Source organism: Symphalangus syndactylus, chromosome 14 (genome assembly GCF_028878055.3).
Source record: "Symphalangus syndactylus isolate Jambi chromosome 14, NHGRI_mSymSyn1-v2.1_pri, whole genome shotgun sequence".
NCBI classification, from domain to species: domain Eukaryota; kingdom Metazoa; phylum Chordata; class Mammalia; order Primates; family Hylobatidae; genus Symphalangus; species Symphalangus syndactylus.
Genome location: NC_072436.2, coordinates 56,576,870 through 56,600,426, shown reverse-complemented (window position 1 = coordinate 56,600,426; position 23,557 = coordinate 56,576,870). Strand labels below are relative to the sequence as shown.

Genomic DNA, 23,557 nt, shown 5'->3' with positions numbered 1-23,557 from the left:
TTCGTAGGCTCTCTACAGGGGGAAGTACATCACACGCTGTTGGCTCGTTCTGGCAGTCCAACCTGGCATTGTCTTTACACAATCTTGCATGCAATTTTGTATTTACAATAATCAGGAGCATTTCATCTTTTATTCCATAGCAATAGTTTCAGGGGGTCTCCCTACAATTATGTAAGTTTAAAGTGTAAAGAAATTGCACATAAGCACTCTATTCTAGTAGATAAGCATGTTTCAAGCAAGGGTACCACTTTATGTTTCTGATACTGCTACGTATGTTTCCTAAAATTGTGCAGCTAAATAATAAAATGGCACACGGTGGTATGGGGTTCCTCACTTTGCAGTGCGTGGTTATGGACACTCAAGGAAGGAAGGGTAGAAAGGTCCATGTAGTAATATTGTTGGCTGGAGACACCAGTGTATTCTCATTTTCAAGTTAATAAAGTTACAGAAGATTAGATATATAGTTTCAATGAGTCCATAAACATGGGTTCATATAAACATGCACATTTACTAGGCCAGTTGGTGGAGATGTCCTAGAAGTACTTATACCACATTAACACACAGAGCCAGTATCACAATTTTTTATTTAATACCGTTCTTTAACATCAGAAACAAGCAATATTTAACAATATCAGTGATTTTATATATATATATATATGAAAAAGGTAATATGGAAAACGAGCTTAGAATTTATTGTAATATCAAGAAACAGGGAAGTGTTCAAACACAAAAGGATGAGGTGTGCTGTAAGGATGCAGGATCCAGACTAAATGAGCTCCCATCACCTAATAAAGTTGTGGTGATTTGAACAATAAAATGAATAATGTAGCATGGATCTTCTTCAGAGTATGAAATAGACATCCATAAACCAATATGGATACTAATAGATCATTAAAGAGATAATGGGAAGAAGAACACATCTCCTTACAGAAGTATTCCAAATATCTCAGGTGGATAGTCTTCCAATCAAGTAGGTGAAGTTTAAACACTCATAAGCTGATTGTGGACTAAGATTAGAGACATGCAAAAAAATTCACTATTAGTGTATTTTATAATGATATTTCAGATATAATGTCAAAGACATGATCTTTAAGGAATAAAATTATACATTTTTTACCTAAATTTTTAAACACACACACACACACATTTTTCCACAATACACACTGATAAGGGAGACAAAGGCAACTAGAGACTTGGAGAAAATACTTTCAAATCACATATTTGTTAAGTTAATTATTTTAATTTGTTAAAAGATTTTTATAATCAATATGCAAGTATACTTACAACTAATCAAAAGAAAGCAATGCAGTTAAAAATGAACCAAATATCAAGAGAGGTATCTCACCAAAAATTATATGAAAATTATTAAGTATGAATTTTTTATTAGGAACATGTGCATTTAAACAGAAATTAGATGCCATTACTCACCTATTAGAATGGTTAAAACACACAATTCTCATAATGATAAATAGCAATATGAATGTGGAAAACCAAGAACTATCATGCATTGATAGTGGGAATTCAAAATGCTACATTCACGAAATGAGATATTTTTGGTTCTTTTTTTTTTTTTTTGAGACCAAGTCTGGCTCTGTCGCCCAGGCTGGAGTGCAGTGGCATGATCTCGGCTCACTGCAAGCTCCGCCTCCTGGGTTCACGCCATTCTCTTGCCTCAACCTTCCAAGTAGCTGGGACTACAGGTGCCCGCCACCACGCCCAGCTAATTTTTTGTATTTTTTACTAGAGACAGGGTTTCACCATGTTAGCCATGGTGGTCTTGATTTCCTGACTTTGCAGTCTGCCCACCTCAACCTCCCAAAGTCCTGGGATTACAAGCGTGAGCCACCGTGCCCAGCCTATTTTTGGTGTTTTTTAATAGATAAAAAGGTAGAGTTAAAATGTGAACTTGTGTCTGTGTTCCAAAATATTTACAACACTGATTCAGAAATTGATGTTTACAAAGATACCTTCAGAGGAAATTCTATATCAGCTTTATTCATTTGATTCATTCTCCAAACCCTGAAATTTGCTTACAGAATAAAGGTATGAAAAATCTCCCAAATAACTAAAATTTCTCAAATACACATTTATATTGTTCCTTCTTGTTAATGACTTAATATCATTTTCTAAGAAAGTCTTCAATCTAATAATCTTTGTCATCTCCTCTATGCCAGCACAGCTGCCTCCTTCCTGGGGTTTTTGACACTCTCAGGATGTGGGTTTTCACACTGTGTCTCTCACACAGTAATACACGGCCGTGTCCTCAGATCTCAGGCTGCTCAGCTCCACGTAGGCTGTGCTCGTAGGCATGTATGTGGTCATGTTGACTCTGCCCTGGACGTTCTGTGCATAGCCTGTGTTACCATTGCCAGCGATGATCCATCTAATCCACTCAAGGCCTTGTCCATGGGCTTGTTGCACTCACTGCATAGCAGAGCTTGTAAAGCCTTGTAGGAGACCTTCACTGAGGACCAGGCTTCTTCACCTCAGCCCCAGACTGCACCAGCTGCACCAGGGAGTGAGCACCTGTGGGGAGGACACAGAAGTGGATGAAGCCCCTTTGACTGGACTTAATCCCCTTCTCATCACTGGGACCTGGGAGCCCCTTACCTGTGGCTGCTGCCACCAAGAAGACGACCCTCCAGGTCCAGTCCATGGTGAGGAGCCGTGCTCTCAGGGGATTCTCTAGAGGAGCGATATGGTTGTTGGGTGATGCTTTCAGAGCACAGACATATCCATATTTACCTCAGTGGATCTCAGGTTATTTGCATATTCATGAGATAGAGGATTTCATAGCTCAAAGTTTGATCCATGGTAAGAAAGGGAAGCTAAATGACATATCAGCCACACAAGAGTGTGATACTGATGTTCCATGCCCTAATCCTGCTTCTGGACATGCATGCCTTGCTCTATTTATGAAAGTTTGTGGACAGAGGTTCTTGCACTGAGGAATATGCCCCCCTCAGAACATGTTTCTCACACATTTCTCCCATCTGAAATGGCAGCATTTATCTAATGCCTGTACCCCCATTGTTTCTTGGAAGTAACTGACTTGTTTTTCATTTTACAGGTTCTTAGATGGAAGGGACTTGCCTTGTCTCCAATGTGACTTTGGACTTGGACTTTTGAGTTAATGCTGACATGAGTTAAGATGTTGGGGTACTGTTTGGAAGGCATGATTGGTTTTGAAATGCAAAGAGGACATGAGATTTGGGAGGGGCTGGGGTGGCATGATCTGGTTTGGCTCTGTGTCTCTTGGATTATATTGGACCTCTTCCATCCTGGAAAGGGCAGAGGTTTGTCCTCACTGAAATAGACACTTACTCCAGATATGGGTTTGCCTATCCTGCATGTAATGCTTCTGCCAAGACTACATCTGTGGACTCATGGAATGCCTTATCCACTGTCACAGTATTCCACATAGCATTGCCTCTGACCAAGGCACTCCTTTTACGGCTAAAGACGTGTGCCAGTGGGCTCATGCTCATGGGATTCACTTGTCTTACCATGTTCCCCATCATCCTGAAGCAGCTGGATTGATAGAAAAATGGAATGGCCTTTTGCAGTCACAATTACAATGCCAACTAGGCTCCAATACTTTGCAGGCCTGGGGCAAAGCTCTCCAGAAGGCTGTGTATGCTCTGAACCAGCATCCAATATATGGTACTGTTTCTCCCATAGCCATAATTCATGGATCCTGGAATCAAGGGGCAGAAGTAGAAGTGGCACCACTCACCATCACCCCTGGTGATTCACTAGCACAATTTTTGCTTCTTGTTCCCATGACATTACATTCTGTTGGCCTGGAGGTCTTAGTTCCAGTGGGAATAATGCTGCCATCAGGAGACACAACAACAATTCCATTAAACTGGAAGTTAAGATTGCCACCTGGACACTTTGTGTTCCTCCTACCTTTAAGTCCACAGGCTAAGAAGGGAGTTACAGTGTTAGCTGGGTGGCTGACTTGGACTATCAAGATGCAATCAGTCTACTACTCCACAATGGAGGTAAGGAAGAGTATGTATGGAATACAGGAGATCCATTGGGGCGTCTCTTAGCATTACCATGCCCTGTCATTAAGATCAATGGGAAACTACAACAGCCCAATCCAGGCAGGACTATAAATGGCCCAGACCCTTCAGGAATGAAGGTTTGTGTCACTCCACTAGGAAAAAAAGCACGACCTGCTGCGACGCTTGCTGAAGGCAAAGGGAACACAGAATGGGTAGTAGAAGGTAGTCATCAATACCAGCTACAACCACGTGATCAGTTGCAGAAATGAGGACTGTAATTGTCATCGGTATTTCCTTATTCTTTTGTTAAAAATATGTTTGTCCATGTATATGCTTGTACTAAGAAAATTCCTTCATTTTATTTCTTTTTCCTTTATCATGTGACATAAAATTTATTGACTTCATATCAGCATTTAAGTGTTCTTAACTTTACATAATAGCATTTGGGTTGGGGATTGGTGCATTTCTGGTTGTACAAAAGATAGCTGTATTACATTAGGTATAATTATGACCTTATTATTGTCTTTATTTGAAGATTATGTATGACCTCAGGAGATTTGTATGGGTTCAAGTTGACAAGGGGTGGACTTGTGATGGTTAATACTGAATGTCAACTCGATTGGATTGAAGCACGCAAAGTATTGATCCTGGGTGTGTCTATGAGGGTGTTGCCAAAGGAGATTAACATTTGAGCTAGTGAGCTGGGAAAGGCAGACCCACCCTTATTCTAGGTGGGCACCATCTAATCAGCTGCCAGTGTGGCCAGGATATAAAGCAGGCAGAAAACGGGAAAAGACTAGACTGGCTTAGCCTCCCAGCCTACATCTTTCTCCTGTACTGGATGCTTCCTGCCCTTGAACATCGGACTTCAAGTTCTTCAGCTTTGGGACTCGGACTAGATTCCTTGCTCCTCAGCTTGCAGGTGGCCTACTGTGGGACCTTGTGATTGTGTGAGTTTAATACTCCTCAATAAACTCCAATATATATAATATATATAGTATATACTATATATATTATATTATTATATATTATATATAATATATACTGTTGTAGTTTCCCATTGATCTTAATGACAGAGCATGGTATATATATTATATATACATATTAGGGTTCTCTAGAGGGACAGCACTATATATATATATATATATATATATATTTTTTTTTTTTTTTTTTTTTTTTCCCACAGTCTGTGGTGTAGACTAAATGAAACGGACTTTACAATCTCCTGAAGGGTAACACCCAGACTGTCACCTGAACTCCCTGAAATCCTGTGCCCTGGGGATTGGACAAACCTTAAAACCAAAGCCACTGTTAAGTTAGCTCAGTCTTTGATTAAGCGTGGCAATCTGCCATTACTTGACTTCCAGGGGTGGGTGAGGGAGAATTCCTTCCTGGAACAATGTCACATTACAAAGAATCTTCACAATGCTCATGAGACATCCTGGACCTTCCATCAGAAGCGTTCAGGATGGCAGGAGACTGGACATGATGAGCAAACATGGGGATAGGAGGAAGGAAACAGAGAATGGAGGGAGGTGACAGCTGACAAGGCCTTGTGTTCTCAGATGCTGAGCATGAAATGAAGCATTTATGATGAAGGAAACAGAACAGATGTACGCTACAATATTAAATATAAAACAGTAAATTACAGCAGGTGGCTTCACAGCAGCTTAGACACAGCAGAAGAGGATGGAATTGGAAGATCGATTCTCAGGACGGATGCAGAGTGAAGCCGAGGACCCGTCAAAGAGGATTTGGGAGTTGCAGGCTCTGGGAGTGGACCCACCCCAGAAAGAGAGGAGGGGGATGGGAGGAAGAAGGAATGTTTGAAATTACTCCATAGAGAACCAGGACAGCCCCTTGGGCCAAGCAGCCCATGACCCTTGCAGCCTCAGAGGTCCAGACTCCAGCCTGGCCTCACGTGCTGGTTGGTCTTGTCCCTGCCAGGCCAGAACCCTCCTCAGAACCCAGAGCCCCCACAGCTCTCCCTCACCCTATGCCCAGGACATGTCTCCTGTGCTCTCTTCTCTGGCCCACAGGTGGGAGTTTACACCTGCTCGGGTGGCCTCGGCATCCACACAAACAACCTGGTAGCAGTTGTCCTGCTCCCTCCACCTGGCACAGCTCGGATCTCCCACAGTGCAGGCCCCGTGTTCAGGAATGATTAGAACAAACAGGAGGACAGTTCAAGACAACAGGTGCTGAGGCAGGCAGATTTGGAGGATTTAAGTGCTGATGTTCTTGAAAGACCATTTCCATGGGGTTAATGGTGGTTTCTCTTGGTGAACTGTTGGCTTGTGTTTTTGATATTGTTGTTGCTCTAAATAGTGTTTACCTGAGCCGCAGAATACACAAGTGCAAGAATCAACCCTAATGGAAACTATGGACTCTGGGTGATAATGATGTGTCAGGTAAGTTCCTCAATTATAAAAAAAAAAAAAAAAAAAAAAAAATGTGCCGGGTGCGATGGCTCACGCCTATAATCCCAGCACTTTGGGAGCCCAAGGCAGGCAGATCACAGGCCAGGAATTGAGACCAGCCTGGCCAACGTGGTGAAACCCCATCTCTACTAAAAATACAAAAATTAGCCAGGCGTGGTGGGGCACACCTGTAGTCCCAGCTACTCAGGAGGCTGAGGCAGAAGAATCATTTGAACCCAGGAGGCAGAGGTTGCAGTGAGCCAAGATCACGCCACTGCACTCCAGCCTAGGTGATACAGAGAGACTCTGTCTCGAAAAAAAAAAAAAAGGCCGGGCGCGGTGGCTCACACCTGTAATCCCAGCACTTTGGGAGGCCAAGGTGGGCAGATCACGAGGTCAGGAGATCGAGACCATCCTGGCTAACACGGTGAAACCCCGTCTCTACTAAAAACACAAAAAATTAGCCAGGCGTGGTGGCAGGCGCCTGTATTCTCAGCTACTCGGGAGGCTGAGGCAAGAGAATAGCATGAACCCAGGAGGTGGAGCTTGCAGTGAGCCGAGATCGCACCACTGCACTCCAGCCTGGACGACAGAGTGAGACTCTGTCTCAAAAAAAAGAAAAAAAGTACCAGCCTGGTACAATGGCTCATGCCTGTAATCCTAGCACTTTGGAAGGCTGAAGCTGCTTGAGTCCTGGAGTTCGAGACCAGCTTGGGCAACACAACAACACCTGGTCTTTGTGAGAAAAGAAATGTGCCACTCTAAATAATAAAGCCTATCTTTAAAAAAAAAAAAAAAATTGGGGCCAGGCGTGTTGGCCCACACCTGTAATCCCAGCACTTTAGAGGCCAAGGCAGGTGGATGGCTTGAGCTCAGGAGTTTGAGACCAGTCTGGGCAACATAGTGAAACCCCTCTCTACCAAAAATACATGTTAGTGGCATGTGCCTTTAAGCCCAGCTACTTGGGAGGCTGAGGTGGGAAGATGGCTTGATACTGGGAGGCAGAGGTTGAACTAAGCTGAGATCACACCACCACACTCCGGCCTGGGCGACAGAGTGAGACTCCATCTCAAAAAAAAAGAAAAAAGAAAAGTGTGTGTGTGTGTGTACATATGTGTGTGTGTGTGTGTGTATATATATATATATATATATATAGCTTCTCCTAAATGAAATATGGCAATTACTAACCCCTCATAATTCTTTCTGAAATCTAAAACCTCAAGATTTGTTTTGTTTTACTTTTTTATTTTTTCAGACAAAGTCTCACTCTGTTGCCTAGGCTGGAGTGCAGTGGCATGATCATGACTCACTGCAGCCTCAACCTCCCGGGCTTAAGCGATCCTCTCATCTGAGCCTCCCAAGTAGATGGGACTACAGGCATGTGCCACCCATGCCTGGCAAATTTTCTCTAATTGTTTTGTAGAGATGGGGTCTCACTGTGTTGCCTAGACTGGTCTCAAACTCCTGGGCTCAAGTGATCCACCCACCTTGGCCTCCCAACATGCTGGGATTCCAGATGTGAACCACCACACTCAGCCTAGGACTTGTTTTATTTATTTATTTATTTTTATTTTTTGAGAGAAAGTTTTGCTCTTTCACCCAGGCTAGAGTGCAGTGGCGCCATCTCGGCTCACTGCAGCTTCCGCTTCCCAGGTTCAAGCAATGCTCCTGCCTCAGCCTCCCGAGTAGCTGGGATTACAGGCGCCTGTCACCACACCCGGCTAATTTTTGTATTTTTAGTAGAGACATGTTGGTCAGGCTGGTCTCGAACTCCCAACCTCAGGTGATCCACCCACCTCAGCCTCCCAAAGTGCTAGGATTACAGGTGTGAGCCACTGCACCTGGCTCTAGGACTTGTTTTAAAGTTTACTCATGAACCAAGGGGTGTGCAGACAGCTTCTCCCTAATTCATGACTAAGGAGAAACCACCTTTCACCATGCAGACAGCCTGGTGCATTGTTAGGAAAAGTCATCCCCCTTTCCTTTGCTTTCCGTGAGGAAGGCATCAGTAGCCAACCATCGGCTATAGAAACATTCAATTCTGATACGCCCCGACCTTCTAGGATGTATTCTCCTTTCACTGACATTCCTAACGACACTCAGAGAAGGGGTGCAGCATCTCCAAAGTACTTTTTTTTTAGGTTTTTGGTGTTTTTTTTGTTTGTTTGTTTTTTGTTTTTTGACACAGAGTCTCACTCTGTCGCCCAGGCTGGAGTGCAGTGGCGCAATCTTGGCTCGCTGCAACCTCTGCCTCCCGGGTTCAAGCAATTCTCCTGCCTCAGCCTCCCAAGTAGCTGGGACTACAGGCATGCACAACCATGCCCAGCTAATTTTTGTATTTTGTAGTAGAAGCAGGGTTTCACCATATTGGACAGGCTGGTCTCGAACTCCTGACCTTGTGATCCACCTGCCTCGGCCTCCCAAAGTGCTGGGATTACAGGTGTGAACCACCGCACCCAGCCTTTTTTTTTTTATTTTTTGAAACAGGGTTTCACTCCTATCACCCAGGCTGGAGTGCGGTGGTGTGATCTCGGCTCACTGCAACCTCTGCCTCCCAGGCTCAAGTGATTCTCCTGCCTCAGCCTCACGAGTACCTGGGACTACAGGTGCATACCATCGTACCCAGCAAATTTTTGTATTGTTTGTAGATATGGGGTTTTGCCACGTTGCCCAGGCTGGTCTCAAACTCTTGGGCTCAAGTGATCTGCCTGCCTCAGCCTCCCAAAGTGTTGGCATTATAGGCGTGAACCACTGTACCCGGCCTCCCAAGTATTTAAAGTATACCAATCTTTGAAGATACCAATTGAGTCTACGGCCGTACCAACCTGACATGCCTGATCTTGTCTGAAAATACCAATTGTGGAGAAGAATCAAATGCTCTACTTCCATTTTTTAAATCTGATCTAAGCTGAATGTGTAGCTCATGCCTATAGTCCCAGCTACTCAGGAGGCTGAGGCAGAAATATCACCTGAGCCCAGGAATTCAAGACTAGCCTGGGCAACACAGTGAGACCCCGTTTCAAAAGAAACCTTCTCTATTTCTGTTTAGTGCTTTTGTCTCACTAGACAAGACCTGATTCTCTCTCTCTCTCTCTCTCACTCACTCACTCACACATACACATGTATGCCCCAGTCCAATCTGAGACAAGAATCTTGCTTCTGGCTAATTCCACTTCAGAGCCATGTGCTTCCCCACTGATATAACAAGCAAGAAAAATGTCTCTTCTCCTTGGCTCGCTTGTTCTGAGAAGCAAGAGGCCACAGTCTGTTGGAGCCATCTCCCCTCGGATCACCTTCCTAAATAAATACCAATGTATTGACATCTTTCTAGACTTCCCTGGATAAATGCAAGATAGGAAAGGGGGCTGAGGTGTACAGGGGTGCACCCCAGATAAATGCAAGATAGGAAAAGGGGCTGAGGTGCCCACAGAGGGATGTCTGTGATGCTGAGGCTCCGAAACTGTGGCTACTATAACACATGAAGCGCCAGCGCAGACCTCAAGCACCTACCAGGTGAACAGGAGTCCCATCTGCCACGTGGGCGGGAAGAATTGACTCTCGACAAAGCCCAGCTGGATGAAGTATGTCATCAGCAGTTCCACCCTGGCCTCATCCCAGCTGGGCGTCCGACAAGCCTGCAAGGAAAAGAACCCCAGAGGGCATGAGCAGAGGAGGACACAGCTGATAGCCCTTCCCGGAAGGGCTAAATAGTTACAGGCACATACCAGCAGGTGCCTATAACTATTTCTGCAGTATGATGACCTCACTGCCGGCATCATAAACTCTAGGAGGGGTGGAAAGAACCTGGGAGGAAGTCAGAAATCCTGGAACCCAGTCCCAGCCCTGCCAGGAGGCAGGTCTCTCCCCTTCTATGGTTTTCCTTTTTTTTTTTTTTTTTTGAGACGGAGTCTCGCTCTGTCACCCAAGCTGGAGTGCAGTGGTGCGATCTTGGCTCACTGTAACTTCCACCTACCAGGTTCAAGTGATTCTCCTGCCTCAGCCTCCTGAGTAGCTGGGATTACAGTCATGTAGCACCATGTCCGGCTTGTTTTTGTATTTTTAGTAGAAACAGGGTTTTGCGATGTTAGCCAGTCTGGTCTCAAACTTCTGACCTCAGGTGATCCACCCGATTCAGCCTCCCAAAGTGCTGGAATTACCAGCATGCACCACCACGCCCAGCTAATTTTTGAATTTTTAGTAGAGACGGGGTTTCACCATGTTGGCCAGGATGGTCTGGAACTCTTGACCTCAGGTGATCCACCCGCCTCTGCCTCCCAAAGTGCTGGGATTACATAGGCGTGAACCACCGTGCCCGGCCTCCTTCTACAGTTTTCTTATGCAGCAAGTGGAATGGATGATTCCAGCACCCCACAACCATCACCTCAATCTTCTCCCAATTCTGTTAAGACCACAAGCATGCAATAATGGGGTTCCCTGAAGACTTGGAAAAGCTACCCTCCCCTCTCTGCTGCACACAAAAACTTACTTGTCTCAGATCCATAAGATCTGCGATTTCATCTTCATATAAATAGCCATCTTCACTGTAATGTTCCAGGATAAAATCCTTAAAGAAAAATGAGGTCAGATACTATAATATGTGATTGAAAACCATATATGTGCATAACAGTAATATGTCAATTGTGAACCTGTTTCTAAAAAGGCAGAATAAAGAAAAACTTATAGTGATTTTCAAAGTGGGGGAATTTATTTTCTTAATTTATGTAGTTTTTCTTATATGGAGTCTTGCTCTGTAGCCCAGGCTGGAGCACAGTGGCACAATCTCGGCTCACTGCAACCTCTGCCTCCCAGGTTCACGCAATTCTCCTTCCTCAGCCTCTCAAGGAGCTGGGATTACAGGCACCCACCACAATGTCTGGCTAATTGTTGTACTTCTGACCTCAGGTGATCCACCCACCTCGCCCTCCCAAAGTGCTGGGATTACAGATGTCAGCTACTGTGCCCGGCCATAGATTTTTTTTTTTTTTTTTTTAAAAAAAACAGGGTTTCAGATTACGCCACTGCACTCCAGCCTGGGTGACAGAGCAAGACTCCGTCTCAAAAAAAAAAAAAAAAAAAAAAAAAAAAACAGGGTTTCACTTCCATTGCCCAGGCTAGAGTGCAATGTTGCAATCTCGGGTCACTGCAACCTCCACCTCCCAGGCTCAAGTGATTCTCGTGCCTCAGCCTCCCAAGTAGCTGGGATTACAGGCATGTGCCACCATGCCCAGCTAATTTTTGTATTTTTAGTAGAGATGGAGTTTCACCACATTGCCCAGGCTGGTCTCAAACTCCTGAGCTCAAGCAATCCATCTGCCTCAGCCTCCCAGAGTGCTGGGATTACATGTGTGAGCCACTGCACCCCATGCCTATGTTTTTAAATGTTGTGTTGCTTCAGTAAAAGTGAGAGTTGAAGTTAATTTTTTGCTTAAAAATGTCTTTGTGTCTGCGCATCATGGCTCACATCTGTAATCCCAGCACTTTGTGAAGACCAGGCAGGTAAATCACTTGAGCCCGGGAGTTCGAGACCAGCCTATGGCCTATACATTCAACTATACTGCAAACACCGCAGATATTCAGGGGCTCAGACTTGCAATTCTAGGCCTCCCTCAGGACCCAGACAAGTTTCCCAGCACAGACCCTGAGGGTAGGACTGTCATAACAGTCCCCAGATACAGGTTTCCTTTGCCAAGAAGACCATTAACCATGTTATAAAGGCATTTTATTTTATTTTATCTTTGAGGCAGGGTCTCACTTGGTTGCCTAGGCTGGAGTGCAGTGGTGTGATCGCGGCTTACTGCAGCCTCGTCTTCTCCGGGCTCAAGCAATCCTCCTACTTCAGCCTCCCAAGTAGCTGGGACCACAGGCACATGCCACAAGCTAATTTCATTTTTGTATTTTTTAACAGAGATGGGGTTTTGCCCTGTCACCCCATCCCCGCCCCTACAAGTGCTGGCCCCCTCAAGCTGCTATGTGAGCACATAGATTGCTCAAATATGTCTTCCCAAGTGACTGTGTAACCTCTTTACACAACTTCTACATTAAAGCTTCTCCTGTTTTTGCGTGTTCAACGTACAGACACACAGACAAACACTTGTCTTACAAAAATGGATTTGTACTAAATATACAACTTTGCTGTGCCTTCTTTTTCTTTTTTTAAGAGATGAGGGCCTTGCTCTGTCGTCCAGGGTGGAGTGCAGTGGTGCAATCATAGCTCACCGCAGCCTTGAACTCCTGGGCTCAAGTCATCCTCCCACTTGAGCTTCTCCAGTAGAGGGGACTATAGGTGTGCACCACCACACTCAGCCAATATTGTTATTTTTCGTAAAGACAGAGTCTTCCTATGTTGCCTAGGCTGGTCTCGGACTCCTGGCCTCAGGTGATCCTCCCACCTCAGCTTCCCAAAGCGTTGGGATTACAGGCATGAGCCACTGCACCCAGCTGACTATGCCTCTTTTCTTTAAACTTGGCCATAGGCTGGGTATGGTGGCTCACACCTGTAATCCCAGTGCTTTGGGAGGCTGAGGTAGGTAGATCACTTGAGGTCAGGTGTTCCAGACCAGCCTGGCCAACATGGTGAAACCCCGTCTCCATTAAAAATTAAAAAAATAAAAAAATAAAATAGCTGGGCATGGTGGTTAAAAGGGGTCAGGTGTAGTGACTCATGCCTGTGATCCCAGCACTTTGGGAGGACAAGGCGGGAGAATCACTTGAGACCAGCAGTTTGAGACCAGCATGGACAACATAGTGAAACCCCATCTCTACAAATAATAAAAAATTAGCCAGGCGTGCTGAGGCAGGAGGAGGATCACTTGAGCCCAGGAGGTTGAGGCTGCAGTGAGCCATGATCACATCACTGCACTCCAATCTTATGTTCACCTCATAAAAGTCAAAGAGGATTTTGATTAAATTATATATGTGATCCTGAATTTGAAACTGAGTAAACTAGGGTAGATTAATCTACTTAGTGGGATAAAAAAAATCATCTAACTGGCCAGGCACGGTGAGATTACACCTGTAATCTCAGCACTTTGGGAGGCCGAGGCAGGTGGATTGCTTGAGGCCAGGAGTTCGAGACCAGCCTGGCCAATGTGGTGAAACCCTGTCTCTACTAAAAATACAAAAATTAGCCAGGCATGCTGGCAGGTGCCTATAATCCCAGCTACTCAGGAGGCTGAGGCAGGAGAATAGCTTGAGCCCAGGAGGCGGAGGTTGCAGTGAGCTGAGATTGAGCCATTGCACTCCAGCTTGGATGACAGAGCGAGACTTCGTCTCAAAAAAAAAAAAAAAAAAATCCTAACTGAAACCCACTGTAAACATTAGGGACAAAACGAGAATTTCTACCATCACTGTTATTACTTAGCCTAATTCCAAACATTCTCTAGCCCACACATTAAGAAAAATAAAAGACATAAAATATTAGAAAGAAACAATCAAAATAATTTTTTGCAACACAACAGCATGTTTATAAAACCCAGTAGCATCAACTGAAACATTACTAAATTAATAAGAATTCAATAAAGTGGCAAAGAAGTTAATACATGAAAGTCAATAGTAAAAAAGAAAAGTCAATATTCTTCCTTTCTTATACAAGCAATAACCAATTAGAAAAACTTAACAGACAGCCAGGTGTGGTGGCTCACATCTGTAATCCCAGCAGTTTTCAAGGCTGAGGTAGGCGGATCATTTGAGGTCAGGAGTTTGAGACCACCCTGGCCAGCAAGGTGAAACCCTGTCTCTACTAAAAATACAAAAAATTAGGTGGGTATGGTGGCAGGTGCCTCTAATCCCAGCTACCCAGGAGGCTGAGGCAGGAGAATCACTTGGACCTGGGGGGCAGAGGTTGCAGTGAGCCAAGACTGCACCACTGTACTCCAGCCTGGGCGACACAGTGAGACTCTGTCTCAAAAACAAACAAACAAAAAAAACCTAACAGAGAATACCTTTCACAATAGCAACAAAAGTACATTTCTAGGGATAAAATTATAATTAAGCAGAAAACTATTAAACTTTACTGAAGAACAGATGTTATTTCATTTTCTTTCATTGATTCGAAATTTTTTTTTTATGAGACAAGGTATCATTCTGTTTTCCAGGATGGAGTGCAGTGGCTCAATCATAGCTGTATGCAGCCTCGACCTCTTGGGCTCAAGCAAGCCACCTCAGCCTCCCAAGTAGCTGAGACTAAAGGTGTGAGCCACTGTGCCTGGCCCTATTTCCTTAAAATAAAACAAAATCGGCCGACTGCAGTGGCTCACGCCTGTAATCCCAACACTTTGGGAAGCCGAGGAAGGTGGATCACTTGAGGTCAGGAATTCGAGAACAGCCTGGCCAATATGGTGAAACCCTGTCTCTACTAAAAATATAAAAATTAGCTGGGTGTGGTGGTGGATGCCTGTAATCCCAGGTACTCAGGAGGCTGAAGTAGGAGAATCGCTTGAACCCAGGAGACGGAGGTTGCAGTGAGCCAAGACTGTGCCACTGCACTCCGGCCTGGGCATCAGCATGAGACTCCCTCTCTAAATAAATAAATACATAAAATAAAATAAAACAAAATCACACTGTGAAGCTTCACTGATTATGAAAAAAATCACATGGACACACAAGTCAGATTTGAAATGGAATTGCCCTAATTCAGTCTGCTGAACCACTTCTGCAGTACCTGTGTTTCTCTCAAATATGGAAGGGAAAAAATACAACAGAAAGTCCCTCAAACGTTCTCATTTCCATATGACTGACATTTGTAGAGTCTCTTTTAGGCTAAAATGACATGGTTAGAAGCCTGTGCCGAATGGCAGTTGGCCATGTCCACAACATGTGAATATTCTCATTTGCTTTAATGTGGAATTCAGAACATGACCCAGTTGAATCCTTAAAAATGGCTATAAAATTCCTAAGTTTCTCCAAGAGACTCTTCCTTTAAAATGCTTGCATTCTTGGCCGGATGCAGTGGCTCACACCTGTAATCCCAGCACTTTGGGAGGCTGAGGCGGGCGGATCATCTGAGGTCAGGAGTTCAAGACCAGCCCGACCAACATGGTGAAACCCTGTCTCTGCTAATAAAAATTAGCTGGGTGTGGTGGCACATGCCTGTAATCCCAGCTACTTGCGAAACTGAAGCAGGAGAATTGCTTGAACCCAGGAGGTGGAGGTTGCAGTGAGCTGAGATCGGGCCATTGGACTCCAGCCTGGGCAACAAGAGTGAAACTCCATCTCAGAAAAAAAATGCTTACATTCTTGTAGCCCAGCACCAAGCAACAGACAAATTAAATCGTAAAGAAACTTCCACAATAGCAGCAACAGACATTTCCAGACACGTGGATTGTTTTGAGTCCCACAGACCAGCGGCAAGTCACATCTATTTTTGCATTTATATATACACACATATACTTTAAATAAAAATAGAGATGGGGCTGGGTGTGGTGGCTCACATCTATAATCTCAGCACTTTTACTGGAGGTGGAAGCAGGACACCTCTCCATGAACACGGAACCTCAGCCAGCCGGCTCCAAAACTGATTTCCCAAGCACCGGAGCTGCCAATTCTCTAGCAAGGCCTAAGGCTGAAATGCCAGGATTCTGGGGAGGGGGAGGCTTCCTGGCCTCCAACCGCCAGACGCTGAAATTCCAAGGTCCCCTGGTTGATCCAGTTCCTGGGAAGGACACCAGAAGCAGGACCCAGGGACCCTGGCACTTTATTAGCCTGGGTCCCCACTGCTCAGGCGGTCCCCACCCGCATGCGCCCTGCTACCCCGCCCCCCTCAGGCGATGCCTCCACAGCCGGGGCTGCCTGCCGGGCCTGGAGCACTCTCTGTGCCCGGACATTGTAATCATGTCCCACAGCCCGGGAAACTGCGGGCCTCGCAGCATCTGGCTGCCGTTGCGAACTTTTGTTTCAAGATGAGCGACTATTTATAGAAGGAAAACTGGTAGGATAGTAATTTTCCAGGAGCAAGAGGAGAAATTGGCTGCGTCTTTATTAAATGGGGGTGAGGGTGCGGCGATGTATTAGGACTGCGACCGTATGGGGGGAGGGGGTGGCGCCGGGAGCGGCAAGGCAGCGGCTGCCCCCTCTGGCCGCGTCAGGCGACCCCGGACGTGGCCTGCGTGTAAAGGAGGGGGAGGGGGAAGGGAAGAGAAGGGGAGGGAGAGCAGGCTCTGAGGTTTAATCAGTAGCATCCAGCTTAAATTCCCCCAAAGGGCGGTTCCATAAATCAAACTTCTTTTTAAGTCAGAGGCCAGAGCATATGCGTCCCATTAGGAATCCGGCGAAGCCACCACTGCGCGCCCCCTGGGCTCACTGGGCTGGACTCGGCCCTGCCCGGAGCTTCTCAGAGCCCCGTGGTCTCTGCCCTGCAGGACGCACACACGCGCGCCCACGTTCCGCGCTCTCCCTCGGCCGAGACACCTGGGAGAACGCGGCCGCCAGCGTGCAATGCGCGTCCTCCTCGCCCCCAGGTAAGGACTCGGCAGGGGCAGGGATCAGGCCACCCGGCGCGGCAGGAAGGCGCAAGAAGCCGCAGCGACTTCGGGGTACAGTCCAGGCGCTGTCCGGTGAAGCGCGGCGTGCACGTGCGTGCCGGTGTTTGCACGAGGGAGCGGGTGTGTGCGTGCGGCTCTCCCAAGTGTGGCATGGTCTTGCGCGCTGCGTGGGTTAATATGGGGAGGGGTCCCCCGCTGGTCCAGGACTCTGCTGGGACGCGCAGGGAATCTCGGCGCCGCTCGCGTGCCCGCGGGCCCTCGCGCTGGGCGTGCACAGCCTGCTCTACTCCGGCAGTCAGTTGAGCAGCTCTCGGGCCATCCTTTCTTTGACCCCAGGGCCAGGACTTCTCACTGCCTTAGCTGCCCGCCACGTACTCCACCTTGGCAGCTTAGGCTGGCGAGGCTACCTAAAGTCCCCTGGCTCCCGCGCGCGACCGTCACCCGGTGCCCCGCCCAGGGGCCTCGCTGCCGCCTTCCCTGCCCACCCTGTTCCAGCGCTGGAGGCCCGGGGGGAGCCCACCTGCCGCCCGCGACACTCACAGGTAGCTGCCGCTGGACAGGAGGAGAAAGATCTGCGGGCAATAGACGGAGACGAGTGCGCCGCGCGGCGACAGTAGGGGCATGGTGGGCCGGCGCGCCTGGCGGTGCTGAGCAGGCTCCGCGGGCAGAGCGCCTGGGGCAGCTGAGGCCGGGGTCCCCGCGGAGCTCCCCGATGCAGGGCGGCGGCGCTGGGCGCTGGGGCCGGGTCTCATGGGTCCGGGCGCTGTTGTCCCCCGTGCCCCGCCGCTAGGGCCGCGCATGGCGCTGGGTCTGGGGCAGCGGCTGGAGCTGGGGCTGGAGTGCGGGGTGGGGACCCGGCCGGGGGCAGCGGGCGCGTCTTGGCTGCAGTCTGGACCTCTGTCCGTCTGTCGGTGCGAACCTGCTCTGTCGCTCTCTCTGGCTCACTTCTCCAAGTCTCCCGAGGCGCGCAGCTGCCATTGGACGGGCCGCCCCTACATCCGCCTCCTCCCCCGGCGGGTTTTTTTAAAGGGGAGGCTGACCGGAGGGTGCGGTGGGAGCCGCCTCCAGGGCTTGCCTAAGTTGCCTTGGCTGGGACACCCGTATCCCCACCTTTAGGGAGCCACACAGCTTTGGCCTGGCTCCGGAAGGTGCACGTGGGGGCGGCTCCGCGGGGGAACTGCGCGGAGGTGTGTGCTCCTCTTGGGGGCTGTGCTCGGCAACGTATGCGCGTGTGTGCATGCATGTGCCTACATGTGCCTGTGTGTACCTGCGGGAGCGTGGGCAGTCTGTGAGGACAGGTGTGTGTGCACAGATGCACTGAGTGTCCTGAGCCTCTGCCCCCGTGTGCCCTGGGTTTAGTGAGGCTGGCTGTGGGTGGCACACAGGCACTGCCATGGCTTAACCAGGCCCAGCCTTGTGCTCGTGCTGAGCCTGCACGACCCTGCCTGGGCACCTCTTTGGAGAGGCTGCCAGTGGGAAGTCATCGCCAGCAGGTGCTGCTCTGCTCACACAGAGGCTTCCCCACTCTGGCTTCCCCATCCCGCTTCTTTTGCTCTCCTTTGAGGGGTTGGCGGGGATGGGTTTTGAGAGTAGACCTACAAAGACGTTCTCCCTCCTCAAGTTGGTTTTATTTTTTTGTTTAAGCCCGGAAACACAGGTCTAGTGTCCCACCTCCTGTCGTTAGCCAATTCTGGTTCCACATGACCATCCCTTTACATCTGAATCACAGCACAAAGCAGGAAGATGGCAAGACAAGGGAGGGCTGGGCGGTCTGGCCCGTCGTCCTGAGGAAGAGGATTTTCTAACTTCTAGACCTGGTGTGGAGGCTCATCACCCAGAAGGAAGCAGCCACTTCCTCCACCTTCATCCCTCCCAGTCCGGGGCTCTCGGGCCCCTCTGCTTCTGGCCCCAAAGGCAGGGACAGGCTTGCGGCAGGGCTGGTCCTAGAACTGCAGTGACTCCAGTTCCAGTGAGCAGAGAGTGTACAGACTCCAGACGGGCTCCTCTGAGTTCTGCTTTGGCCTCCTCCAAGGCTGGAGCTGAAGGCCACTCAGTCCAAAAAGGGCCCTGGGTGAGAAACTGTGACTCCCTGAAGCCATCAGGTTTTCAAATTGCTCCAAATCCCAGGTGCATCTGTTCTTAGGGCCCTGACCCCTAAGGGGATTGTGAGGGCTGAGTTCTGGTTCCAGCTGGTACTGGAGTCCTCCAGGGGTTGTACATGTGAGTTGCACCAGGCTTAGGGGCACACGTGTGTGATGGCTGCACGTGCCCAGGTGGCCCCCCTGTGTAATTAAACACAGGCAGCATGCAGGGGAGTGATCATGTAATATCCTATCCATGCATACAACCTCTGATCTTTGGTCATAACTTTATGACCCTGAAAATCACAGCTCCTGGGATGCACACGCCCTGGAATACACCATCTGGAGGAGTCCCCAGGGTATCAGCCTCAGTGACATCATAGTCATTAACAATAAGAGTCTCCTGGTATCTACAGGTGTTCATTGGGACACATATCTCCACCACCCGCAGGGCAAAGGCCCCCAGGACTAACACGGGCAGCACTCAGTGAAGGGGGTGTTGTGACCCCATTTTTTGGATGAAGAAAGGGAGGCTGAGAGGTTAAAAGGCTTACTCCAGGCCACAGGGTAGGAGTGACAGCAGGACAGAACAGACAGCCCATTGGTCCCACACTTCCCAACCTCCTCCTTAATGCAATGAGCTTCCAGGTCATTTAACCCCTGAGGACACACCTGGGCCAAGCTTCCCCCTTCTACTGCTGCCTTTAGCCAAGATGGCTTGCGAAGAAAGCAGGGCCCTTCTCTCCAGTCCTGGCGGGCAGCTGCTGAGCCTCGAGGGAGGGATTGGCTCTCCTTCTCTTAGCAGATCCCAGGGTAGATCTCTGGCTTTCCTGCTTGCCATTCCACAGGGTGTTCGGAGGTCACATTTTGGAAATCCAGGAGTTGGGTGGGGAGTGTGTGTTTTAGATTGGCACGCCAGGGGGAGGAGTTTCCCCTCCAGGGGTCCTGGGTGGGGCCTGAGGGCAGAGCCAGGGCCACACAGAAGGAAGCGCAGCCACTGCTTTGCTCTTACCCCCTCCCAGAGGGAGGCTGACACAGGTGCCCGGGGCTCAGGCTGGGCTACAGGGAGGCCCAGTGGGGTCTTGCTCACTCAGACCTCTCTCAGACACTGACCACCATCCTGTTCAGGATGGCCAGAGCTGCAATCCCTGTTTACAGAAGGGACCAGGAGGCTTGGGAAGAGCACACAGACCTCAAGCCCTGGAAGCAGCCCCAGGAGCGGGTCTGGGGTGGACCGTCAGCTCCTTCTGCTGTCTACGGGGGTTCCTAGAGCTCTTCCCACCCGCTCACTCGTGGGAAGAAGGGCTGCTTTCCGATGACTGACGCAGAAGAATGGACACTAGGAACAGCGGCCCGCAGTGGGGGTGGCCACAGCCAACTGCAGCCCCAGCTCTGTCACTGAATTCTGAGGACAGTGACTTAGGTCCTGTGCCCAGTTTCCTAATCCTTGAATCCGGGACAGTAAAAGCGCCTAACTCTAGGGGTGCCAGGAGGGGAAAGGCCTCAGCGCTGAGAATCAGGCTGCAGGGACAAAGCCTCATTAAGGGTTGCCATCACTTTGAGGGGCCCAGCGGGAGTCACTGCAGGACTGCTGAAGATGCAGGAAAAGAGCAGCCTGCCCACTCCACCCCCAGCCCAGCAGGCTCAATGCCCCGCACCCCTCACCTCCATAAACAAACACGCAGGGACACAGCCTACCCACAGACCTATGATAAATGGGGCTACCGGCAGCCGCAGGCACGCCCACCCAGACCTGCAGGGCTCAGGCTAGGATGGGGGCTTCCAGTCCTGCCTCTGAAGCCACTGGCCTTGTCTCTGCAGGCCTTGGGCCTCAGTTTCTCCACCTGTAAAATGCCGGGGTAGAGACGGGATGGAGGGTGATGGAGAGACGATTCCAGGCGCCTGCTTCCACCTCTTCGCCTGGGAAGCCGCGTCTCCCAGCAGTGGTACCTGGACCTGCCCCTCCCGCGGGTCTGTTCACGCCTTGCCTGTGGCCTGGACCGGGCTTGCCTCGGAGCAGCCGGCGGCGCACAGTAGGCGCTCAGGGCGCGGCGGGGCGCGGGTCCCCGCAGGTGAGAGGAGCGCGGGGCCAGCAGCGGGCGGTGGGCACCCCAGGCGAGGTGCACCGCACCCCCTCTCCGTCACGCCGTTTCTCCACCCCCACTTCGAGCGAGGCCAAGACAGATTCTGTCTAAAGGAGATCGCGGCTCAACAGGTAAGGACTCGGCTGGGTTCAGGAATGTGGAAATACGACTCGGAGCAGCTACCGCAGAGAGCAGCTAGCGCGGCCAGGGGGAGCGCGGCGAGAGGGGGCCGGGCCCAGGGCCCCATGCGGGCGGGGCGCTGGCCCCAGACCGAGTCGGAAGCGGCCCGGCCAGCCCCACGGCCTATCCCGAGCCAGCCGGACAAGTTGTCAAGGTAATTTCAACACGTCTGGGTGATGGATAGAGACGAAGGGCCGCGGCAGGTGCCCCGGCCTGCCGCGCTTGCGGCCGGGTGCGCGCGCCCCGACCTCCCGGGCCTCCGCAGGCGCCGGACGCCCCCCGACCCCGCCCCGGCGCACCCTCCAGGCTGCGAGCGCTCGGCCTGGGCTCGGCGCCCAGAGCAGCCCCGGGGAGGGAAGGCGCGTCCCACCCCCCGGGCCTGGAGCCCAAACAGGTGAAAGTACGCGCCGGGCACGCTCGCCGGTACCCGCGAACCCAGCCGAACCGCCCGCGCGCCCCGCTCTCTCTCCTCCCGCGCTGGGCTCGGCGCCCCTCCGGAGCTCAGGGGGTTGGGCTGCGTCTCTGCTGGCGTGGGGCAAGGGTCTGACACACGGGCCAGCCCCAGAGCCCAGAGAGCTGCCGTGGCCCCCTCCAGTCCCCATGTCCCCACGGGGACGCCCTGGAGGCAGCTTCTTCGTGCTGTCTTGGCCCCTGGCTGCCCCTGCCCGCCTACGGGGTACTCACCCGAGCTTCACGTACAGGACGCCAAAGCAGAGAAACACGTAGAAAATCCACTTGCGAAAGTTTCTGTGCATGATCCAGGGAGGGGGGCTGCGCCATAGACAGCTGCGGCCAGAGGGGACGCGCGGGCCCGGCAGGGCCGGGCAGGGGCCAGGGGGCTGCGGGCAGACTGCGCTCAGCCGGCGCTGCGGCTCGGGCGGCCGGCGACGCGCGGGCACTCGGCGAGCGCTGCCACCATGGTGAGCCTGGGATGCCGCCGCCGCCGCCGCGTGAGCTCGGGGAATTGACCCAGGCCGCGACCTCGAAGCCCGGTTGAGCGACCGTGGGCCCCTGCAAGCGCGGGCCGGGGGCCGGAGCGCGGCTGGCAGGGGGGTGCAGCCTGCACTAGGCGCAGCCGCCTGAGGCCGTGCGCGCCTCGCCGAGCGCCGCGGCGGCCAATGTGTCCGCACTTGTCGGCCTCCCCAGGTGATTCGCCTCCCCGGCAAGCGAGACGGGAGCGAGCGAGGGCGCCCCAGGTAGGAGGATCCGCCTCCCGCCCGCCCTCCTCACTCGCCGCGCGCTCTCTCCCTCGCTCCCTGGCTCTCCTCTCCCTTTTCTCCTCCCTCCCCCGTGACACACAAACGCATCTACCCCCCGGACCCCCTCCCCAGGCCAGCTCCCTTCCGATTGCCCTCCGGGGACTAGGCGGGGGAAGAGGGCTTGGGTGACGGGTGGTGGGGGTGCAGGGAGGGTGCGGCTCGGAAGAGACACCTGCGCTCCTCCACGCACGCGGGGGTAGGGGCGGGGATACAGGTGGGGGCGGGAAACTACTGGTACAGGTTGCGGTGGCCACTTGGCTTTCAGTTTCCGGTGGGGGAGGGAGAGACCACCCACTCCCTTTGCCTCTCCGGGTGCACTTTCCTCACCCCCAAAAATCCGCACGGGGTATTCTGGGGCCATCCTTTTAGTCCAGGCATCGCTGCCACTCCAGCAAACCTCAACGGGAGATTCCCACAACCCCAGGTCCCAGCACTGCTGCCACCTGCGCTAGCCCAGCTTTGGGACCTGAAAGATGACAGACGGGCTAACCTGGCCACATGCAGGGAGATGGCATGCGTGACCTCCTGCAGAACCCATTGGCCAAGTGCCGTGATGGAGGCCTGTGGAAAGAGGTTGAGGGGCTTCCCCGGCACTAGGGGAGGCTCCTGGCCCCCAGAGTCCCTGCCCCTGCGCCATGGTTTTCGTGGCCTCCTCTGCAACGCCCAGCTGTGTTCAGTTTCCCTGAGGATAGCCCGAAGTCAGATTGACTCGGTGCCGCGCACACCCAAAGCCCATCTAGCCTGATTCAGCCCAGAGCGAACGAGCGCCAGAGTCCCGCAGACCCTACTGCGCCAAGCCTCGTCTGTCCTCAGGGGGCAGGACCCAGACCCACAGCCAGATCGCTGTCCAGGCCAGGCTCCCTGCCTGCTCTGTGCTTTCTCAGCCCTGGATGGCTCCCCGTGTTGCAGGCGGACGGGACAGGGAAGAGCTCAGTCCCCGAGGACCAGCAGGGACTGCGGCCACCAAGGCGAGAGTCTGTGTGTGCATCCAGCTGCCCTCTCCTACCTGGCCAAGCCTGGGTAGGGACCTCGAGCTCAGAGC

At 51.0% G+C, this 23,557-nt stretch overlaps 1 protein-coding gene and 1 pseudogene across 1 annotated transcript; both read right to left on the bottom strand.

Annotated features, from left to right (window-relative positions):
• Positions 1 to 567: 567 nt before the first annotated feature.
• LOC129462571 (immunoglobulin heavy variable 1-3-like) lies at positions 568 to 2,804 on the bottom strand (annotated as a pseudogene).
• A 64-nt stretch (positions 2,805 to 2,868) lies between these two features.
• LOC129462569 (uncharacterized) lies at positions 2,869 to 23,036 on the bottom strand. Its single transcript, XM_055242664.2, has 5 exons — positions 23,006 to 23,036; positions 21,941 to 22,095; positions 10,920 to 10,997; positions 9,944 to 10,068; positions 2,869 to 3,697 (listed from the first exon to the last, which is right to left on the bottom strand). The coding sequence occupies exons 1-5, from the start codon at positions 23,028 to 23,030 to the stop codon at positions 3,457 to 3,459; spliced, it is 624 nt and encodes a 207-aa protein (XP_055098639.2). The 5' UTR covers positions 23,031 to 23,036; the 3' UTR covers positions 2,869 to 3,456.
• Between the last annotated feature and the right edge of the window lie 521 nt (positions 23,037 to 23,557).